Consider the following 25,612-nt stretch of genomic DNA (forward strand, 5'->3'; position numbering starts at 1 on the left):
AGGGCCACTTTTGTTAACATTATGTATTAGTCGCAGCAACATAAAAGAAATCAAAGTCTTAAAAATGTTGGACTCAGTACAATAACAATAATAGTAAAAAAAAAAAACTCGGGTAACACATAAAAATTTTTAGGCACCATGGCGAATTGGCACCAGGGATTTTTCTACCTCTGATTAGAGTATTGACAAATCTAAATAAATGAATTATTGATCATTGGGCCAGTAGCATTCAGTATCATTTAAGACGTGCTTATGTTTAAATCTAATTCACAGAGAACAATCAGTGTAATGCCTTGAAGTATTAAAGTATTCGATCAAGTATTTTAAGTAGGGTGGTAGGAGTACGTCTAATAAAAGTGAAATAGATGATACAGTACATCACTGCCACTTTGCAGCAACGCCATATTGTACTTTTGGTCCAGGCTAAATAATCGTATTTTAAGGAAACACTCACCTCTGTCATTTCACAGCAATGCTGTATTGTACAGTGTGTCCACCATGAACCTGACACATTTCATTTGGCTGCCAAAAATCAATGAATGGAAATAAGTTGGTAACATGCATTGCAATATGTAGAGAAACTGTGGAAATTTCGTTGGCTATTTTTAAAAACCCGCGCAAGAGGTTGTACGTGGCGCTGTGGTAGCTTAAGTCAAAATGGCGACAGCGCAAGAGTGAGCACAAGCGATCTGGTGGTATGCTGAAACAAATTCGGTGATTCAAGTGCAACGCAACTTTCGGCGCGTGTTCCAGAAGGACCCACCATCACGGAACACCATTAAGACATGGAAACAGCACTTTTTGGCACCGGGAAGTGTGGTGAAATTGCATGGTGGCGGTAATGTGCGCGTATCAGAGGAGCGTGTAGCAGCAGTGAGACAGGCGTATGAATGAAGTCCACCACATTGGAGCCTGATCGTTCGAGAATTTCTCGACACACAATTTCCCGGTCGCTGGATTGGGCGTGATGGACCGGCAAGATGGCCACCTCGATCACCGGATATTACCCCTCTAGACTTTTTCTTGTGGGGATATGTCAAGAACAAAGTGTATACAGGCCACAAAATTCGTGATCTTCAACAGCTACGCGGCCGCATAAGAGATGCCGTCAATTCCGTTACGCCCGAGATGCTTCAGAACACCTGGCAGGGAATTGAATTCAGGCTAGATGTTCTTCGTGCAACGAGAGGATCTCATGTTGAGGTGTACTGATTTTTTTAATAAAACTTGGTGAGTTACTCTTGATAATGCATGCATTCTTTTCTTTTTATCCCAAGCAGTATGAATTATACAGCAATTTCAAATGTGTCAGGTTCATGGTGGACACCCTGTATTTTTGGTCGAAGAAATATGTTCGTCCTTCACGAAAACTGTCGTATTTCTTACGAGTGTTTTTGTAAAAGACGAGTATTTGCCATGGAACAAAAATACAATACAGAGTTGCTATGAAGTGGTGGTCGTGATGTGCGGAACATTTAACGTTAAATTAACTTGCTGTAATAGTAGAGTGTATAAGTGTATGTGTGGATTCATTTTTGGATATTTCAAACAATTTGTCAGTGTGACCAGATATTCAAAGACAAAGATAGTTGGTGATGTGAATATTCTGTACGTACTTCCACTCTTTTTAACACGACTTAGTATTAAATTACTCTACACTTAATTCTGCTATAGAATGTTGTATTGCAATTTTCGGTGAAACTAGCGCTGAGGTAGTTCCTGTGATTTCGAAAATGAAAATTGTTCAATTTTCAAAAGATTTTTTGTGAAGATGCAGTTGATCGTATATGCAAAGCACAACAAAAGCCTAAACTAATCAAACCTAACCTGTCACAGATTCGTACCGTATATGCAAGGTGTATAAGCGAAGTAAGAAGGGAACTAGTTTAAGCCAATTACCCTTTTAATTGTAGTCATTTATTACCTTATTTAATATATTCTACTTTAAGATTATGACATTTGCAGTTATTAGCGGAGAGAACTGGCTATTGAAAAATTATAATGACACCACTGTTTATACATTAATCAATTATTTTACACATTTGGAAATATGGTATTACTTCAAACAAACATATACAGTGAAACTTCCCAACAGCGGACACCGCCAGGGAAAAATTGAATGTCTGTTATTGAGAAGTGTCCGCTATTTAGAAAATCGTTAGTATGTATACAGTACATTAAAATTTCTCATACATATTCAACACTATATTTTACAGTACAGTACAGTAGACAGTGAGATTGTTTATAGTATTCATCCAGAGAGAAATCGTACCAGTAAATGTTTCGTAAATGAAATAAACCTCACTAACCTGAGTTTTTCCCACATTAAACTTTGTGGCCAGCTCACGAACATTTAATTTCTCCTTCTCACTATGCTTTACAATATCCACTTTCTTTTTTAGTGACAAACGTTTACGTTTTTGTGACATTTTTAATGTGACTGTACTTCCGAACACTCAACTTGAGAAACTAAGAAAGTACTGACTGCTCACGTACAGTATCAAAACTAACAACTGTGCTGCTTACCTTCAATAAAGTACAAGAACGTTCAAATGCACGATAATGATTGTTGCAAAGAATTCTGTTTAATTTACAACCGTCTTTTTCTTTTTTTTCTTTCACGCTGTCCGTTATTGAGAATGTCCGCTATTTGGAAGAATTTTATCATAAGGGCCAATGTTATTTTGCAGGGGGATTTTAAAATGTCCGCTATTGAAAGGAGTCCACTATTGGGAAGTGTCCGTTAAGGGAAGTTTCACTGTATCTATACTAATAATAAATCTGTAGCCAAAATTTTTCTGGTAATTTTCGATTTTTCAAAAATAATTCGTGTTAACATGTATAATTAACCATCTTGAAACCGAAAATCGCTTTTTTGAAATTTTTGTTTGTATGTCTGTCTGTCTGTCTGGATGTTTGTAACCTTTTCACGCGATAATGGCTGAACCGGTTTTTTGAAAAATTGGAATATAAATTAAGTTCGTTGTAACTTAGATTTTAGGCTAGATGACATTCAAAATACTTTATTTAAAAGGGGGGTTATAAGGGGGTCTGAATTAAATAAATCGAAATATCTCGCTTATTATTGATTTTCATGAAAAATATTACATAACAAAAGTTTCTGTAAAAATAATTTCCGATAAGTTTTATTCTATACAAAATTTTGATAGGACAGATATTTAATGAGATAAATGAGTTTTAAAATTACATAATGCCATCTAAGGCACTGTACTGAAATAAAAACAAATGACTTCGTCTATAAGGGGCCTTGGACAACAACAATCGAAAGCTATGAAACATAGCCTACAGAGAATGTTTCTGTGTTTGTATGAAGTAATATCGGAAGCTATAATAATTAATTATTATTTCACCATTGGGAAGTGTAGTTTCTCTAGATGGACATAATTCTACAATGTTATTACAGTAACTTCTGAAACATATAGCAAGTAATATAAAGTATACACATTAAAACTAAATATGTCAATCTTCATTAAACTATGGTTGCATGTAATAACAATTAAAAAATATGTTAAAGGAATTGTCATTGCACCAAATGATTGCTCTCTGGACCAAAATGATCGCATTTTAATTATTTAAATGCAATTTAAATTAAGTAACATATTAAACGATTTATCCTTCTATCAAACACGAATGTTCCCTGGATCAAACGTCCTATTTTAATTATAATATTATAGTATAAAATAATTTTCAAACAAGAAAAAGGATATGCCTACAATTCGATGCAGAATATTGTTTTGCTTTAATAGATAACCAATATTTCAGGTAAGTTATATACAAAATAATGAGAGATCTCACTGCACAACAAATACTCTAAAACTAGCAGCAGTATACTATTGTGGCAGACTGAAACCATGTAAAATCATATGTATACCATGATATATAAGATCTTATTTTGTAAAGAAAGGCCTCAGGTTAGAAACAGTGCTGCTGAGCTTAAGACATGATGTGTGTGTCCTGTATGCAGCAGCAGTGAGATATGACAAAGCTGGATATAAGCATGGAAATGGTATCAGTAATGAATACTACAGTGCAAGAGAAAAGCTGAAAATACAGAATCAAGCAGATAACAAGCAAGATTAACAGTGAGAGAGAATTAAAAGCCTTAGGCCTACATGAAAAAGGATGGATAAAAGCTTTGGATATGCCAAAAAGATGACAACACAATAGGAGTCATGGAGAGAAGAAATGCAGTAGAATGCGATCGTGAACGTAATTCTAAAAACATTCTTCTCAGTTCAAAAACATAATACAGGGTTATTCAAAATGGAGCAGATTTCAAATATTTATTTCTTCCAAACTACAAAAGATAGAAACACAATTCCAACGTTCCTGGACAGACGAAAGTTTAAATTTTGAACAGTCTGGGCAGAAGTTCCAATCACGGCCGCATTGGCGCTGTTGCTTGTCATGCGTAGCCGCATTGGCGCTGTTGACTGTCTGTAGTAAAATGGCGACACAACAGGAAAAAGCATTTTGTGTGCTGCAATTAGCAAAACTAGAGTCCATTATTGAAGTTCAACGTGCTTTTCGCCGTCAGTTTAATAAACTACCGCCTCGTCATAAGCAGATTTACCAGTGGCATCGAAAATTCGTAGAAGATGGTTGCATCTGCAAACAGAAAAGCACGGGACGTCCACGCACATCGAATGAAAATGTCGAGCGTATTCGTACAGTTTACGAAAGGAGCCAAAAAAATCCACAACACGAGCAAGCAGAGAACTGGACATTCCTCAACCAACGGTATGGAGAGTTTTGAAACACCGTCTGCATATGAAGCCGTACAAACTGCAGTTATAGCAAGCACTGCATCCTTACGACCACAACAATGACACCATTCCAGGACGTTGGATTGGAAGAGGAGGAGGAGAAAATCTACTTCATCGCCGGTGGCCTCCCAGGTCTCCAGACCTCACTCCTTGTGATTTTTATCTGTGGGGTTACGTAAAAGACCGTGTTTTTATCCCCCCTATGCCTGACATTGGCCTTAACACTGCAATCAACAGCGCCAATTCGGCTGCGCATGACAAGCAACAGCGCCAATGCGGCCGTGATTGGAACTTCTACCCAGACTATTCAAAATTTAAACTTTCGTCTGTCCAGAAATGCTGGAATAGTGTTTCTATCTTTTATAGTTTGGAAGAAATAAATATTTGAAATCTGCTCCTTCTTTTTGAATAGCTCTGTATATAATTTCATTGACAGCAGTTTTTCTTTTAAGATATTGTGAGCATATGAAAAGTAATTTAAAGTCGATTAAAAGTTATAATAAGTGTATAAAGAAAAATACTTTAAATTCAACAATATGAAGTGTTTCCATAAACTGACAATGATTCTAAGCTATGAAGAATGATTTTCTGCGATCTTATGCCAATGGATCGTACGCATATTCAGACTCATTGTAAAACAAACTAATAGGCCTACACTGTTTTTCTTTTCTCTCTTCTCTATTTTTATTATTCGCAACAATAAAGGCATTTGTTCATTTAATGTTTCATGAAGACTAAACTAAAGAAATGTATTGTATTTTCAGGTGTATAAGACGCACTGCTTTCTTTGAAAATAGGTCTGAAAAACAGGGTAACAGTGTTTTCCCTTTGTGGCCTTACTCCATATTCGACATATATCAAGTCAACACTAGAGGAGAGGGATTCGATCTGGTGCTGTGGATTGAACTTCGGCGTAGCTCAGTGGTTAGAGCACTTGGTATGTAGAACCAAGGACCTGGGTTCGATTCCCGATGTCAGAGCGAATTTTTCTCCTCTAATAACCATTGTTACCATAACAGATATATTCTGTAGTACCAAAAATTAACCTTTACTTAGAAAAAAAACTAGTTTACTTTTTGTGTCTTCTTTCATATGTGAATTTGTTAACTATTACATTAACAGCATGATATCTGACTATCATACAATAATGTTGGTTTCATCTACTTTCAAGAATAATAGATTCTGAAACATGATTATAATATGGGTCTACATGAAATCGTTTCTATGGAAACATGTAGCAAAGGAAAAATGAAATAGTTACTCTAATTTTATTAGAATGGTACCAGTAGCTGAATATATGTATTTGTAATTTTGTACTGTCATATAGGACAACTGTCAGTTTATGGACTTAACTGTAGACCCGAGCTCAAGTACCAAATAAAACTGTCGGTAACAGTTCTCTAGTTCTTATACAAATCCAAAATGTAACTTCAAATTGTGTTTTATTTTCGGTCATTAATACTTTATCTATTTTTCATTCTCTATAAGTACAGATTTCAGCAAAACTAAGCATGATACTAAAAGCAATTATGTACGCAAAGATTTTACATATCAAGAGGTGACAAAATCTACTACTCATTTGTTCTCTTTTTAAAGGTCTTCTCCCAAAGCTACAACAGTAACTTGTGAAGCAAAAGATTAAATTTAAAGAAATTTATACAGAGGTGGAGAGGAACTAGGGAGAACTTTATATGCACTTGACGGAAATGGGAATATATTAATTTCGAGAAAAGTACTTATGGCAAAGACTGATGATATATTTCCATCAGGGAAAAGAAACATACATAACAATACATCTTTTTTTCCAGGAACTTATGGTTAATTCTGAATATATATTGATATCATTGCGCTGATTATTTTTAAATACTGACTTCATGTAATTTACAGATATTTGCTTATCATTTGATGTTATCAAAGAACAACAAAAATTTTCAGACAGAAGACTGTTTCGTGAATCAGAGACTTCTACTCAACTCCGAGAAGGAAATTCTTCCTATTTCAAACTCCACCTCCTCTAATCAGCTGCACAAGTGCTTGTTTTTAATGAAAGCGATATGATAGACCATCCAGTGTACAAGTACTTACAATAATATTATCCAGAATACTTATCATGCTGTCTTGTTACGCAGGCAATATAATTTTATTCCATTAATACGGTGGTTACTCTGACTCTTCTTTATGTACCAAACATTTTCAATAGTAATTGATACTAAAATTGAGAGAAATTATTTTCTATGTATATAAAAACTGAACTTTAAAGCATCCAAAATTTTAAGCAATTTATAGGAAAAAATAATAATATAATTAACAATAAATTAATAAGAACTACTTTTTCAGATTACATAATTAACAAATGAAACGGTATTAAACACCAAATACCTTACTATAATAATACCAGACAGCTATATATTAGCAGCATTGGCGTGAGTGCGAAATATCGCGGACCTGACATCTAGCGGAGCGGGATGGAATTACGTCCACATATACAAATATTAACATAGCGGGATTCGGACTATTGTTTAAAACGTCAGTTACTAATGTGGAATTATATATGAAACACTTAAGAAATGTTGAATAATATTTAATGTAACATTATTATCTTATATCGAAGCTGCATATTATGAGAAATATTGCATACTTCATATTACTTTCCGTAATTAATTGTTACATATTTTTTCTTTGGTTTAGTAAGACAAAATCAATTCTGACATTAAGAACGAATTTACAATAATGCTTTATATACCCATTGCTGACAACTGCAAAGATAAAATTGAAAGTAATCTGATGCTTGTAATAATTAGTAAAGCCATGTGGACAACAATAAAACTTAATTTGACAAAACCTTAAACTTTCCAATACATGTTAACTTCTATTAATTTATTAAGTCTAAATAAAAAAGCTAATTTGTATTTTTCTATCAACACAAAGACGAAAGAATTAAGTCTACTAAAGAATGTTGTTGACTCACGTTTTATGATCCCTCGGAAGTCGAAAGTACAATTTGGAGCAATTTGTAATGCTGTAATTGTCACAATTATAAACAGCACATTTACACCCTGCCATTTTATCACTAGTACTAATTCATAAAACTATTAACTAGCCCAGCAACAATATACATTGCAGTTGATTACAGCTTGTTTCGCGAGTATCACCACACCAGCTGCCTAGGTAGCAGCACCAGCATTGTTTGCATGTAGAACTGCTAGCTGTCCGGTATTATTATAGTAAGGTATTTGAAAACACTGTCATTTGTCTCACATTGACATATCGTGCATATACAATATACTAGATTTTTATTGCAATCCTTTGCTTTGTAACCAAAGAGGTTATTCAGAGCTGATTTTTACTTTTAAAGAAAATGTTCAAAATGCCACCTGATATTTTTGTGCATGCTTAATCCCACATAGCCATGGATAATGCTAAAGGCTAAAAAGTGCCTGAAATTATATGTCAGAAGATTTCATTAGTATGAATTATCTAAACTAAATGCAATGGATTAAGATCAGATGAACACGAAAGCATGTATATCATTATCTTCAAGAGTTTTGAACATTTCCTTTTAAAGTAAAAGCAGTTCCTACTATTTCTCCTGGAAATACAAGAAGGGCTTCAATTTCGAAAGAAACTGTGGAAAATGTTTGCTTAAGTATAATTTCTTTGATTATATTTAAGTTTTCAATCTCATCTCCTACATTTTTATGTTGTGTTTATAATGATGAATGTTGATAATGCAATCTGCAGCTTCATAATTATGATTATCCATCTTTCCAAAATAATGAGGTTTTTGCTTCTGTACGTAATGCAGGATATATTATGTAACAAATCACGTTCCGTATATTTTCACAATTACAAAATCCACAAAATAAAATCCATCTTCAAAATGTTTAAATAAGTTCTAGTATAACATTTCACTTTACTAAGGAGTTTAAACCACAGTATAGCTATTCATACTATAAGGAAACTTCGCAACTTTTTCTGTCAGACAGACATGCATACGCATATAGCTAGCGATCCAAGTGGCAAATAACTAACACTACTGGTAAACAGAACTAAACAAATTATTTATATTATGGTGATGAGACAGGAGCAAAAAATGTATTAGAAGAATGAGGGTTTCGAAGGGACTATAATAATAATAATAATAATAATAATAATAATAATAATAATAATAATAATAATAATAATAATAGGCCTTCTCTTCCGCCCAGCCACACTCTAATTCTAATTGAATACAATTGGTTACATAGTTATTACACTAATATCTAGACCACAAAACAACAAGAAATTTACTGTATTGTTCAGGCTTTAAATTGCAGCAAAGGACGAAACCCAGAATTGCATTTTTTCGCCTTCTGAAAAAAAAAAAAAAAAAAACCGTGCATATTTTAGTGCAGATTTACTGGATTATGCTTGACATATGTTCTTAACGTGGTTAAGTTTAGGATTTTTATCTTTTTATTTTGTTTAATTGATAAGTTAAATAATGCTGTAATGATTTCAGCTGTACAAAATGGGTTACTGTAAAAATATTCGGCCAGAAAAACTTGCTAAAATAAAATACAAAATATTTGAGTGCAAATTGCCGTCCGTGCACGGAATACTTTCAGAACAGTCAGTTTATGAATTCCAATAAGAAAGTGTTAATTAAAACTGCTATAACCGAGTAATATGGCTCAGATGGTAACGTTTGAAACTCGCGTTAAGTCCTGGGTTCGAACTCCGTAGCCGATCAATCTAAACCTTTTTTGTATGGTTTCCCTCAGCCACTAAGCCAAATATCGGATTGGAAATTTACATACCATGATTTATCACTGACTTAATCACCTATATCATACATATTAAAACAAAATCCACAACAGTCAGGTACATGAACACAAGTCAATAGAAACAGAATCTCAACAAGACTCAATGGGCTACTGATATACCCAAAGATCCTACAAACGCGATATGACATTGATGTTAAAGCTTGTATAAATCAATTCTTATAAAAAGAACTAAACTGCTGTACCGACGTCTGTAAATTCTATTTTTTTTTTCTGCTTAAAATCGGAAACAAGGTCTTTCTTATCACTGCACTCTGCACTATATTTACATTTCCCAAATGGAGCGTTGAATATGAGACTTTTATGAGTTCTTAAAAATCCTAAACTTTTGCTTGCTTTTCCAAAGCTCTCAGGTGTTGTTAAAAAGTGTGAATTACAGTTTTTGTCAATTAATGGTAATCTCACGGTATGGGCATTTACCTATTTTTTGTTGATGATTATTGAATCGAATGTTACTTACTTACTTACTGACAAATGGTTTTTAAGGAACCCGGAGGTTCATTCCCGCCCTCACATAAGCCCGCCAGCGGTCCCTATTCTATGCGAGATTAATCAAGCCTCTACCATCATATCCCATCTCCCACAAATCCATTTTAATATTATCTTCCCATCTACGTCTCGGCCTCCCAATGATCTTTTTCCCTCCGGCCTCCCAACTAACACTCTATATGCATTTCTGGATTCGTCCATACGTGCTACATGCCCTGCCCATCTCAAATGTCTGGATTTAATGTTCCTAATTATGTCAGGTGAAGAATACAATTTGTGAAGTTCTGCATTGTGTAATTTTCTCCATTCTCCTCTAACTTCATCCCTCTTAGCCCTAAATATTTTCCTAAGAACCTTATTCTCAAACACCCTTAATCTCTGATCTTCTCTCAAAGTAAGAGTCCAACTTTCACAACCATACCGAACAACTGGTAATATAACTGTTTTATAAATTCTAACTTTCAGATTTTTTGACAGCAGACTAGATGACAAAAACTTCTCAACCGAATAATAACAGGCATTTCCCATATTTATTCTGCGTTTAATTTCCTCCTGAGTGTCATTTATATTTGTTACTGTTGCTCCAAGATATTTGAATTTTTCCACCTCTTCAAAAGATAAATTTCCAATTTTTATATTTCCATTTCGTACAATATTCTGGTCACGAGACATAATCATATACTTTGTCTTTTCGGGATTTACTTCCAAACCTATCACTTTACTTGCTTCGAGTAAAATTTTCGTGTTTTCCCTAATCGTTTGTGAATTTTCTCCTAATATATTCACGTCATCCACATAGACAAGAAGCTGATGTAACTCGTTCAATTCCAAAGCCTGTCTGTTATCCTGAACTTTCCCAATGGCATACTCTAGAGCGAAGTTAATAAATAAAGGTGATAGTGCATTCCTTGCTTTAGCCCGCAGTGAATTGAAAAAGCATCAGATAGAAACTGGCCTATACGAACTCTGCTGTACATTTCATTGAGACACATTTTAATTAATCGAACTAGTTTCTTGGGAATACCAAATTCAATAAGAATATCATATAATACTTCTATCCTAACCGAGTCATATGCCTTTTTAAAATCTATGAATAACTGATGTACTGTACCCTTATACTCCCATTTTTTCTCCAATATCTGTCGAATACAAAAAATCTGATCAATAGTCGATCTATTACACCTAGTTGAATTGAATGTATTGTATAATAATGATATTTCTATTCTATTGATGTATCATTTTTATTTTTAATAAAATCAGTAATATTAACCTTCCAATGAATACTTTTGGAGTCATTTGTAATAATAGAGCCTGCAGTACATTTAATTACAAGTTAAGTGGCATTTGAAATTAGTACAAGTTCTCAAGTAAAATTCTGTGCTTTCCATATTGTTCCTTTAAGATGTCAGACGTGCATCTCTTTATTTAATATCACATATTTTGTGTGTTTATCTATTTTTCCAAGTAAATAGCTATGGTGAGACGTAGTTATAGTTATTTGCCAACAGTCGCGCTAGTGATGCTTATCTAACATGTTGTTATAGTTCTATTAACACACAGTTTTCTTATTGTATGGATACCTATAGCTACTGTGGTTTAACTATAAAAGATACGTTGTTTGTCATTAGTATAAAATACTCCAAAAGTAAAATTATTTTAACGTATAACTGAATGAACAGTCTTAAAAACAGGTGTACACATTTTACATCCTGCATACTCTTTGTAAAAAATATACAACATACTGTTTGACAATGGCATTTAAAAAAATGTATTTTTTGCCTTCCTATATATCTATCATTCGGAAAGAAAATTAAATAAAAATTATACATCTTGATTACACAACTTTTAACACTGTATCACTTCGGAATATGTATGATAAAACTGTCCTGTGTTAAATTTCAACGTACCTTGTTTACATGTTTCGACCTATTTATGGGTCATCCTCAGAACTGGTCGTTGTTGGTCTTGGCGCCTCTTGTTCTGTTTCCTGTGAGGGTGCGTTCGTGTGGTATAGTGTAGAGTCAAAGAGTGTGTGTGTTTTGAAGTTGAGTTGTGTATTGAGAATTTCGTTGGGGTGTGTTTTCGTGTGTCTGTATATTTCATATTGTTGTATAGTGTGTTTAGTTTCTGGCTTTTTGGTTGGAAGTGTAGTATTTCCATGTCTGTGTTGATATCTCTGTGGGTGTGGTTAGCATTTGTGATGTGTTCTGCATATGTGGAGGTGTTTTGTAATTTTGTTATGGCTGTGATGTGTTCTTTATAACGTGTTTGAAACGATCTGCCTGTCTGTCCTATGTAGAAGTTGTTGCAGGTGTTACATTTGAGTTTGTATACGCCTGTGTGGTTGTATTTGTTTGTTTGTTTGTGTTGTTTGTGTGTTGAGATGTTTTTGTAGAGTGTTATTTGTTCTGTATGCGATGTTGTAATTTAATTTCTTGAATGAGGTTGCAATTTTGTGTGTGTTTTTGTTTTCGTATGTTAGTGTGATGTATTTTCTGTGTTCTTGCGTTTGTGTTGTATTATTATGTTTTGTCTTACGTATTATGTTGTCCATTATGTTAGGGTTGTATCCGTTTTCTTGTGCTGTGTATTTCATTGTGTTTAGCTCTTCGTTGTAATCCTGTTGGTTCATTGGTATGTTGAGTAGTCTGTGTACCATTGTTCGGAATGCAGCTTGTTTGTGTTGTGTTGGGTGTTTGAATCTTTTGTGTATGTGTGTTGTTGTTGGTTTTCTGTATATTTTGAATGTGTGTTTGTTGTCTACTTTTGTTATTGTGATGTCTAGAAATTCTCAACACACAACTCAACTTCAAAACACACACACTCTTTGACTCTACACTATACCACACGAACGCATCCTCACAGGAAACTGAACAAGAGACGCCAAGACCAACAACGACCAGTTCTGAAGATGACCCATAAATAGGTCGAAACATGTAAACGAGGTACGTTGAAGTTTAACACAGGAAAGTCTTATCATACATATTCTAAATTATACATTAGATACTCAATGCACTAGTTCTGCAAAATATTATTATTATTATTATTATTATTATTATTTATATTACTAGTCAGCAATGTATGCAATGGCTCAGTTGCCTCATTGGTGTTACTTATGAGGTTCCAACCAGTCTTCGAACTACTGACTGAACAACATAATTATTCTATATGTTTTAGAGGTGAAAGTATTACATACATGCTTCTACTGGAAATAATTCCCACCAAGTACTGCAGTACTAATATTTTTAAACGTTTCTTCTGAAGTTGTACACTTCGCAGCTGCCGATAATTTCTACGATTTCCTTTTGCACAAAATGCTGTTAAGAAAATATCCAAAAGTAATAGTTCCAGTTATGAAGTATGTGTGAAACATACTGGTATACAATATCAGTATCTAAATACGAGAAAAATTCGTACCGGCACTGGGAATCGAACCCAGGACCTCTCAGCTCTGTGCGCTGAGCACTCTTACCAACTGAGCCATGCCGGGACATGATCCAGGCGCCGGCCGAACTCCTCTCATAATGCTATTTTACGGCCTTTACCTGCACTTGAGACGATACACGTCATATATGCAGGAGCGCATATTTAAATGACTTTATGGCCATATTCAACATCAGTTTCATGACAACTGCTAACAGTTAATACATTAAATATTCATATGTATGAGGTCTCGCCCACCTCATTGAATATTACACGACTAATGTGAATTAGTCCATTGTATTATTACTATTAAATACGAGAAAAATTCGTACCCGCACCGGGAATCGAAAACGCGCAGAGCTGAGAGGTCCTGAGTTCGATTCCCGGTGCTGGTACGAATTTTTCCCGTATTTAATAGTAGTAATACAATGGACTAGTTCACATTAGTCGTGTAATATTCAATGAGGTGGGCGAGACCTCATACATATGAATATTTAATGTACCGGTATCTAAAATTTATTTTACACCAACCTGTCTCTGATTCAGTGAACTGTCAATCTGTCTTTTCGATAATGTATTAAATTTTTGAAGTTGAATTTCCCAATAGAACATGTCTGAAATTTAAGTATCGATACAGAAATTAATTTTTTGTTTTAATATTGCAGTTTTTGCTACAGAACTGGAGGAAAAATATACAAAAGGAACAAGGTGAAGATAAAGTTTACCAAAGGCAATGTCTTTAATATGAAATTATATATTGATTAAAGTTCTCGTTAACACTTTGTTAAAAACATAAAATTTACTCTGTCACACGTTAAAAGTGTTAAAATTGTTAAAAAGGTATTTACCTTCGACAGACGGCCCGTTTCGACACTATGTGTCGTCGTCTTCAGTGTCTCTTGAACCACTGGTGATCTTGACTCTGCGATGTGCAGTTGTCGATGGTAGGGGTGGGGGTGTGTTGTTCCTATGGTGGGGGTTGGCTGTCTGTATGCTATGACGTACTATGACGTCAAACAATGTGTGCGTATTGAACTGTAGTTGTGTGTTAAGTATATGTTGTGGGTGTGCTATTGTATTCTTATATATTTCGTACTGTTCTAGGATATTTAGCTGTGAACTTTTTGGTGTGATGTGTAAAATTTCCATATCTGTTTCTATATTATTGTAGTCATGATTATTGTCGATACACATCACACCAAAAAGTTCACAGTTAAATATCCTAGAACAGTACGAAATATATAAGAATACAATAGCACACCCACAACATATACTTAACACACAACTACAGTTCAATACGCACACATTGTTTGACGTCATAGTACGTCATAGCATACAGACAGCCAACCCCCACCATAGGAACAACACACCCCCAACCCTACCATCGACAACTGCACATCGCAGAGTCAAGATCACCAGTGGTTCAAGAGACACTGAAGACGACGACACATAGCATCGAAACGGGCCGTCTGTCGAAGGTAAATACCTTTTTAACAATTTTAACACTTTTAACGTGTGACAGAGTAAATTTTATGAAATTATATTTCGCAGATAAAGGAGTAATGATAACTTATATTTAATAACCATGTATATTACTTTAATGTACCGAAGTACATGTGATATTTCCATGCAGATATTCTGCGTCATCATACGATGAAAGAGTAATGGAACGGAGAAAAATTCTCTCCGGCACCGACATTTGAACTCGGGTTTTCAGCTCTACGTGCTGATGCTTTATCCACTAAGCCACACTGGATACCCATCCTGGTGTCGGACAGAATAGTCTCAGATAGTGGATAAAGCATCAGCACGTAGAGCTGAAAACCCGGGTTCAAATCCCGGTGCCGGAGAGAATTTATCTCCGTTCCATTACTCTTTCATCGTATGATGTGCTTTTAACGACTGTGAGCCTGTATTACTGTCTATATGCAACACAACATCACAGGTGTACACTATTTTCACCAAAATATGACACTGTATTATCAAAAAGCAATAATCAGTCACATGGACTACATTTAGATCAGGATAAAAACAACTATAATGTTACATATAATCACATGTTTACTCAGATGCTGTCTCAATTTGGTAGAAAAACACCAGTCACTAAGCTGAAAATGGAAGACACCAGTGGGATATTAACAATCTTATAAATGTATACTGAAATCTGGTACAACAATAGAGAAACTTTAATAATAACATATATATTATTTTAATGTATCGAAGTACATATGATTTTCCATGCAGATATTCTGCGTCATCATATGATGAAAGAGTAATGGAACGGAGAAAAATTCTCTCCGGCACCAGGATTTGAACCACGGGTTTTCAGCTCTACGTGCTGATGCTTTATCCACTAAGCCACACCGGATACTCACCCCGGCGTCGGACAGAATCGTCTCAGATTAAGTTCCAACTCTTGGGTTCCCTCTAGTGGCTGCCCTCTGCACTACGTCATGTCTATGAACGTAGGACTGAAGTCCACACATGTGCTGAGGTGCACTCGTTTTGAGTGACTAGTTGGCCGGGATCGGACAGAATAAGCGCTGTCTTAAATCACGAAGTGATTTACGCATATCATATATTATATTATTTTAATGTACCGAAGTACATATGATTTTCCATGCAGATATTCTGCGTCATCATATGATGAAAGAGTAATGGAACGGAGAAAAATATTCCGCAGGATCCCGGCCAACTAGTCACTCATAACGAGTGCACCTCAGCACATGTGTGGACTTCAGTCCTACGTTCGTAGACATCTATGACGTAGTGCAGAGGGCGGCCACTAGAGGGAACCCAAGAGTTGGAACTTAATCTGAGACGATTCTGTCCGATGCCGGGGTGGGTATCCGGTATGGCTTAGTGGATAAAGCATCAGCACGTAGAGCTGAAAACCCAGGTTCAAATCCCAGCGCTGGAGGGAATTTTTCTCCGTTCCATTACACTTTCATCATATGATGACGCAGAATATCTGCATGGAAAATCATATGTACTTCGGTACATTAAAATAATATATATGATATGCGTAAATCACTTCGTGATTTAAGACGGCGCTTATTCCGTCGGATCCCGGCCAACTAGTCACTCATAACAAGTGCACCTCAGCACTTGTGTGAACTTCAGTCCTACGATCATAGACATCTATGACTTAGTGCAGAGGGCGGCCACTAGAGGGAACCCAAGAGTTGGAACTTAAACTGAGACGATTCTGTCCGACGCTGGGGTGGGTATCCGGTGTGGCTTAGTGGATAAAGCATCAGCACGTAGAGCTGAAAACCTGGGTTCAAATCCCGGCGCCGGAGAGAATTTTTCTCCGTTTCATTAATCTTTCATCATTTAATAATAACGTCAGCATTCCACTTAACAGGAAACTGTGTAACAAAACACTGGTACATCAATCTTAATGTTACTAAATATACGTACATCATTTCCTAGATCTAGACTAAAGATCAAAATAAAATTGTGTTTCTCCTGAGAAATCGCGAAGCATGCCATCATCCAGAGTGCAAAGGGTCAAACACAGAAGAGCACAGGTGGTGGGGAGAGCCACACCGCAGTTAAGACAACCCAAGACAGCAACAGTGAGACAGATCAGGCTGCAGGCAAGATCAGAGAAAGTCACTTGCTCACTCTTTCAAGCAAGGCAGGGCAGGCAGGGAAAATTTGTCTAGATCTACTAGGACTGTGAGGGAGAGACACGGATCACACCAAACAAAGTGCTTACACTGCAATTGTTGCGGATAAATTTCGTCAATTTAAAAATATAACCAGTATCACAGACATGATGCTTCACAACAAATACGAAGCTATTTCTTGCATTATTCTTCCTATATTTCTTTGTTACACACATAGATAGAGTTCTCTAAGACTACACAATGCTGAAGAATGCAAGAAACAGACTAAATCCGATCTCCTGAGTATTTGTACTGCATAGTCAATTGTCAGCCAAGCATTTGTTTTGTGGAATTATAGCAAACTGTACCTTTCAAAATCTGCATACTTCACAGTAGTTTAACAAGTTCTATGCTGTAAGACTACGAGATCATGACAAGACAAAAAACTGAGAGTACAAATAACATGAGAGTTAGCTGAAGAAAGTTAATTTTTATCCACATTACAAAATTCATGTAACGTAACATTATTTCATCCAGTTTGTATAAATAAAAATTGCAATGAGGATAATAATTAAATTCTAGTGTTCTCATGGTTATAAGTAGTGTCTCATTTCTGATTTTATCATGACTTACCTTCATGTAATGCATAAACTTCTAACAAACAATATCGAGTTCAATATGTTCTCTAACAACATGAAACAATTTGAAGAATGAAATTGTGACCGTTTTCTTGTTTTTAAGTACATATGCATACTGCTTATGTAATTAATTTTGAGAAGAGTTCTTCATTGAATGAAAGATAGTGAATATCATGAAGATTTTGAGTGTCTGTGTACTGCAATTACTTTTTCAATGTTCCAGTACTACGAACAGATTCCATGGTGAAGGAAAAATTACAGTTTAAAATTCAAAATCGTCACAACCAAATTACCATGAAAACATCAACTCTCAGATGAGAAAATTGATATTTCTACTTTATGTGTAATTTTATTTTTCAACAAATTATTAAAGGTTTTTCATTGTAATTGATTAACTAGCGGACTTACTCGTGTTAATTATGCAAGTTTGTGCGGCTTCATCGCACCATCCTCAGAGCTTACTAGATCTCGGCGTCATCTCGAACTTCTCTGCCTGTTATGTGGGTGTGTTTGATTGTTGAAAGGTGTTGAAAAGTGGAGTCAAATAGTGTATGTGTGTGTGTACTGAAATTGAGCTGTGTGTTGAGAATTTGATCGGGGGTGTGTTTTATTGTTTGTATATTTCGTATTGTTCTAGTGTGATGAGTTTTTGGTTCTTGGGTTGTGCAGGATTTCCATGTCTGCATTTAAGTTATTGTATGTATGGTTAGCATTGGTTATGTGATCGGCGTATGTAGAAGTATTGTGTCCTCTGGTTATTGCTTTAATGTGTTCTTTGTAGTGTGTTTGGAATGATCTGCCTGTCTGTCCAATGTAGAACTTGTCGCTATTACATGTGAGTTTGTATACACCTGTGTGGTCGTATTGATTTCTTTGTGTTTTTTGTGTGTTGAGATGTCTTTGTAGTGTGTTTTCTGTTCTGTATGCTATGTTGTATTTCTGCTTTCTGAATGAAGATGCACAATACAAACACACTAAAACACACCCCGATCAAATTCTCAACACACAGATCAATTTCAGTACACACACACTATTTGACTCCACTTTTCAACACCTTTCAACAATCAATCGCACCCACATAACAAGCAGAGAAGTTTGAGATGACGCCGAGATCTAGTAGGCTCTGGGGATGGTGTGATGAAGCACCGAAACAGCTGTAAGCCGCACAAACTTACATAATTAACACGAGTACGTCTGCTAGTTAATGGATTACTTATATTCAAGTGTTAAAAGTAGTGTACGCAAGATTCAAAATGGTTTTTCATTGTGTTTAACATTTGCAACATGTGCTTGCAGACAATATACGATTTATGCAGGAGACAAAAATAGAAAGCTATTAACAGAAACTGGAATGGGACAAGATTAAGAACAGCTGCCATATAAGTGCAACTGTTAGGATTATACATAGAGTTTTGTTTGCACATTCAACAGACAAACAAGTCAACAGTCACTGGTAAAGAACATGTAATTAACCTACTGTGAATGTGAGATTATCTACCTATATTATTATTAATATGTAGGTCTGAACATACCCTGATACCCCGAGTCTCTCTCTCCCTCTTACCAACTCACCTCCCACTTGAAATATGTGCAAGTGATGATGAAGAAAAAATGTTGTGTACAAATACCTGATAACTTTGGTTTGTATTTTGTTACTTATCTCCACAGGGGCTATGGAAAAAGGTGCCAGAGGAAGGAATGGGGCCAATAAACTGAAGAAGGGGATATCCCCATGCCTGGCCACTGGTCAGCGGTGCCCTGGTACCCTATACGAACCTGGCTAGCAGGCAGTGACTCTGATAGTTGGCCCGGACTCAAGGTGGAGGCATACTGATGCAGGTGGGCTGGAGACATAGAGGCAGGGGCCTAGAAAAACATACCTGCAGTCACCATAACACCAAGAGCCGGACTTACGGCTTCTTTCACAAAGAGACGCCCCTCAGCATGGAATGGACATATTTTGGATAAAATATGACAAAATTAAAAATATATAAATGGAATCTAATGTCTCTTAAGAGTCCTGTTGCACATCTTCATTCAGAATCTGTATCAGTAAATTACCCAACCTTCCACATGCAATATGTCAGTATCGATTTCTGTGTGTTTATAAACTAATTGTTCAATGAGAAAATGTGTTACTAAAACATATGATAAAATTGATATGATCCTCATATAAATATATTTGTAATACAATTTATGACTGTATCATAGAATTGTTACACTTAATTGTTAGTCTAAAATTGTACTTATTAAGCTTTCATACTCCATCACACTTAGGACTTTTAAACTAAGTAGCTTGGACATATTATACTTCATTTTAAAATGTCGCAGGCCAATATCAATGGTTGGATATCTCTGCCATTATACAGATATTGCTGAAGTCAAATAAATAATGTGCAACAGTACTCCATGCTGAGAGATGTCAGTTCCATATGCACTCTCTTAATTATTTGCAAGTTACGTCACAAAAGTATTTACTTATAGTCTCATCCAAAGTTAGTTATATTTTCAGAATATATACATCCCTTAGGACTCAAATTTAATTTGTCCACGGAACCTGCTGGTAGCCAGGCAAGCCAAAATAGACATACTTTGTACAGGGCTCCACCCAAATTCAACCCTAAGAAATAGAACTAAAGAAGCATGGAACACACCACCAGTGAACATATTTTCTGCGTCCAGAGGTAATTTTAAAGAAATAGGTGTTACTGTAGGAAAAGAAAGGGCATCAAATAGCAAGAAATTTAGAACTGCAAGGCACCGTAGCAAATACTAAAGTACAGAACAATAATTTATAATATTTTACGAATATTATAGTTGAAGTTGTATGGTAATGCAGTCCTATTGTATTATCTTGTAACTTTCACGAACATTACAATTAGTTTAAGTACATAAATTACACACAATATGAACGATATTATAGATTCATTAACATAAGAATGCTGACAGACAAGTTCTAGAATGGCATGAAAATCTAATGTTTCTATTTTACCTCTTTTACTTTGATAAGGTACAGCAGGAATGCCAACTTACTTATTTTAAATTGATCATGGTAATTGATAGTTTGTTATTTCCATGTTTCAATATAAGTAAATTAATATATTACACAATAGTACATTACGCAACGAGCCTATAATGGTAGTAATTAAGAGGCGAGTATGTTTGTTTATGAAACGAGCGCAAGCGAGTTTCATAATTTTCATACGAGCGTCTTAATTACCATTATAGGCAAGTTTCATACGACTTTTTATGCTCGACCATATTTCTAACTTGAAATTATTCACAAGTATTCATGTTATGGTTATGTGAGGAGCGGAACTGACCTGAATTGTGAGATGTGCGCAGACGCGAAAGTATTGATTTTTTCCGAGGCACGAATGTCCTTGACTTTGATATAATCTAGAGAATAACATGAACATTAGTCTTGATATAACCTGGAAATTGATTTAGAATTGAAAAACGAGATGACAAATTGAATTTATTTGGCTATTATTTACAATTAACGCTAATTATTATAGTAACAGAACATAACCTTCTCCGACAGTATTGGATTTCCAGCCTCCGTGACTTTTCGCTAATTGTCTTTCGATTGCATATCCGAGAATAATCGATACTTGCGGTTTTCTAATGGTACAATGGTGATTTCTCATTGGCTGAACAACTGAATTATAATGAATATGTGTACTTTAATGAGGTGCATTAAAGGGCTACTACCAGGTGTATAATTACTACATTTCGGCATGGTCGAGCATAAATACATAAAAAATGCAATATAAAGCTACTAAAAATAATGTCTCACCAACTAACTTGTTACCACCAACTTGGGGTTCCATTACTTGTTTAGTCATAAATTTAGTCAATATTTAAACGTTATTTTACAAGTATTTAATACGATGTTCTGTTTCTAAAGTGCTGTTTCTTCACCAGAGTAACAGTATCTTATTCGCAGTTGTGACAATTTAGATGCATTAGTAATCAATACGAATTTTCAACTTCTCTGTGTGTGGAAAGGAAAAAAATTATATATGCAAGGGGCATTAGCATGCTAAACTTCAACAGTATTTAAGCAAAATACCATAGATACGAAGTTAAAGTTTAATGCTTTAAGACTTCAACCACAAGGAATTTTTATTTCATTTAATAACAAAAAAGATAATTTAATTTTATCCTAATGTATTTTGTATTTAAAATTATACTTTACGAAATTAATTAATATTTTACCTTCTTACCAGTAATTATTCTTTACTTTATTTGTCACTGAGAGCATTTCATATATATATTTTTTTAAACAAAGTTAATAGATTTCTATAGAAATCAACGCACTTCCAAATACTACAACAGAATTTCAATACACAATTCTAACAGCATTTTCATATTAATAAAAAAATCATTGAATGGAATGCTTTAATCCAATTTCATACAAAAAATGGATCTTTCGGTAGATATTCCCTCATTATCCCTTTTGAGAAATCAACAATAATCCCCTGTCTGCTCAGGATCCCAGCGACATTCACAGTCTTTCCACTGAGACTGTCTTTGGGAAAAAGTTTTATTCATCAATGATTGCACTTAATTTTTGGGAGAAAGGTCCAAGTGTGAATGAAGAAAATGAACTTCAACAGACACAAGTTACGACATTTCACATTCTTGTACCATTATACTGGAACTGTTAAAAGGGATTCGTAATTCTCATTCTCGATATTAAAAACAACTTGCACTATTGCTTTAAAAGATCGCTAAATTGCTCGCCCAATGCATATTAACTTAGATTCAAATGCATTATTGTGTTCTAAAAGTTTCTTTATTAAATCCTTATTGGCACCTCTGAATTTGTAATCTTGTTTTGTATTGTATAAGGCATATTCATTTCACATTTAAAATACAGTTATCTTATTAAAGCCTTTGTAAATATAACTAATTAAATTATCAATATGATATGATATATATTTCGTCAAAGCAATTCTTACATATTTTAACATATATGGTGTCACCATTAAAATCATTACAAACAACACTTCTTTGCAATACAGTGAAACTTCCCTTAACGGACACTTCCCAATAGCGGACATTTTAAAATTCCCCTGCAAAATAACATTGGCCCTTATGATAAAATTCTTCCAAATAGCGGACATTCTCAATAACGGACGCGTACACTGAAATGTATCTCCCAACAACAATGAAAACTTCCAAATAACGGACAGCGTGAAAGAAAAAAAAAAGAAGAAAAAGACGGTTGTAAATTAAACGGAATTCTTTGCAACAATCATTATCGTGCATTTGAACGTTCTTGTAATTTATTGAAGGTAAGCAGCACAGTTGTTAGTTGTGATACTGTACATGAGCAGTCCGTACTTTCTTAGTTTGTCAAGTAGAGTGTTCGGAAGTACAGTCACATTAAAAATGTCACAAAAACGTAAACGTTTGTCACTAAAAGAGAAAGTGGATATTGTAAAGCATAGTGAGAAGGAGAAATTAAGTGTTCGTGAGCTGGCCACAAAGTTTAATGTGGGAAAAACTCAGGTTAGTGAAATTTTGAAAAACAAGGATGTTATTTTAAAATCATACACTGAGAATGTAATTCTAGATTTCTTTGTGTAAGGTGAAGTGGTACAGTGACTGATGTTTATTTCATTTACAAAACATTTACTGGTACGATTTCTCTCTGGATGAATACTGTAAACAATCTCACTGTCTACTGTACTGTACTGTAAAATATAGTGTTGAATATGTATGAGAAATTTTAATGTATTGTATACATTCTAACGATTTTCTAAATAGCGGACACTTCTCAATAACGGACATTTAATTTTTCCCTGGCGGTGTCTGCTATTGGGAAGTTTCACTGTATACTTTATTGAAACTACCCTAACCTCACTAGCTATCTCCCATCTTGCTGCTCAGTCCATTGTTTATTAATACTTATCCTACCTTGTTTTTGTTATTCATTATTTATTCACTAGTTCACATATACCTTACTTTTATACCAGTTCACTTCTATAGCCGATTTGTTATTCAGTTCACTATTCGCTATAATAACTTATGTGCACAATCAATAATTCCTACTATTCATATCTTCGTTATTCTAACGCCTTGATATTAATCTTTCTATCTACTCTTTTCTTGATCTTTTACTAGTTCACTAATATTGGTCACTCATTAACTCGAAAAATACTATTCACTAGTTTCTTTTTTTTTGTCTTAGTAAAACAGGTCGTTATCAACACTGATCTCTTTCTCATTCAATTCAGTGTCCACTCCGCCCTTCTTCGTAGCTTGCACTTTCTTCACTCGCTTGTCTTCCTTATACCATCAACTCTCGTCTCTCCCACCATATTTTTCACCAATTTTCGTTATCCCCCACAGCTCAGTTAATGTTTGAATTAATTCCTCGATTTTTTTTTTTTTTTACCATTATGCTTCTAAAATTCCCAAGGTAATGTCAGTTTACAATCTATTCATTTACAGAACCTTGATATTCCTTAGATCCAACATAGATCTTTATCAGACTAGATCAGATATACATTCCTTCAACACTAGAAATAAAGATAAATTAGATTACACAAGGTGCAGATTGAGTGTGAGCTCAAATACCTGCTTTTTTAATGGCATAAATATATTTAATAAGCTACCATTGGAGGCGAGAAAGTTACCAATAAATAGGTTTAAGTCCTGCATACATAGATGGTTGCTGAACAGACCTTTCTATTCAGTGAGTGAATTCATGGAGTGTGATATAAATATTGTATTTTAGAAATGTAACCCTTTCTTTATATTTTAATTTGTCTCTTTGTATTTTAATTGTACCTTTTGTCCTTATATAAATGTGTTAACCTACAGCATACTCTGTTTATCTCTCAGTGTTTGTTTTGTTTATTTCTCAGTGTTTGTTTATTTGACTATGTATGTTTATTTGCTTATAATTATTTGTTTACTTGTCTATATTTATTTGTGCTAAGTTTGTCTGTGCTTGTGAGAGTGTATGTGTGCATGTGTATACTATCGAACCTGACGATGTTATATCCAGGCCTTGTACACTGGTTTCTGACAAATAAATATTATTACTATTATTATTATTATTATTATTATTATTATTATTATTATTATTATTTTTTTTTTTTTCTTTATATTTTTCAAAAGTTGAATGTTATATTGCATTCAAGTAGGGATTATGGTGTTAATTTTTTCAAGAATTCATGGCTTATTATAATCCTTTTGCAAAATATTCACTTCTTGAATAAATCCAGAATGTGTCGATAAATTTCTGATGTGTTGGTGTAGATTCATGTGGCAGACGTATTAAGTTCTCAAGAAATAAAAGAGCCTTTTGAAATTTAATATAAAAAGCAATCTTTTCTGTAATAATCTGCATGACTCTTATTGGTGCTGATTTTACATTACCAGTGATTATTTGAGCCGTTCAGAGCAGAAGTGGTGTAAGTCGGAATTGGGTAATGAGGTTTAAAGTGGAAATTCTGTAAAATACAGTGCAAAGTAGCAATTAATATATCCTTCGTGCTATTCACTGACTACTAATAGTTTAAATAAATTCAATATTAACTGCTACTTTGCGCTGTATTTTACAGAATGTTTACTTTAACCCTCATTACCCATTTTTGACTTGCACCACTTCTGCTCTGAAAATAAAATTAGGCCTACATTTTCTGAGTTTTACTTGCAGCAAACCACAACAAATTTTTAATGAATTAAAACCAGTATGTACATTTTATCTTACATGAGTTTTCTTCTCCTCTTTCTTTTTAAGCTTATGATATTTTTAACCATTTAAGTGAGTTTAATACATTAAATTCTGGAGTATTCACGGGACAGTTATATATTAT

The 25,612-nt window shown here is 34.6% G+C and overlaps 1 protein-coding gene and 1 non-coding gene across 2 annotated transcripts in view; both read right to left on the reverse strand.

The window, feature by feature from the left end:
• Liprin-alpha (PTPRF interacting protein alpha) overlaps positions 1-25,612 on the reverse strand; it is a 258,468-nt gene that overhangs the window by 54,122 nt on the left and 178,734 nt on the right. The window contains exon 16 of the mRNA XM_069838691.1: positions 19,551-19,640. Coding sequence (XP_069694792.1) covers positions 19,551-19,640 — 90 coding nt within the window. The remainder of the gene's footprint in view (positions 1-19,550; positions 19,641-25,612) is intronic.
• TRNAC-ACA (transfer RNA cysteine (anticodon ACA)) lies at positions 13,514-13,589 on the reverse strand. The gene has a single exon. It is a non-coding gene; the product is annotated as a tRNA-Cys (tRNA).

This window comes from Periplaneta americana, chromosome 11, assembly GCF_040183065.1.
Source record: "Periplaneta americana isolate PAMFEO1 chromosome 11, P.americana_PAMFEO1_priV1, whole genome shotgun sequence".
Lineage (NCBI taxonomy): Eukaryota > Metazoa > Arthropoda > Insecta > Blattodea > Blattidae > Periplaneta > Periplaneta americana.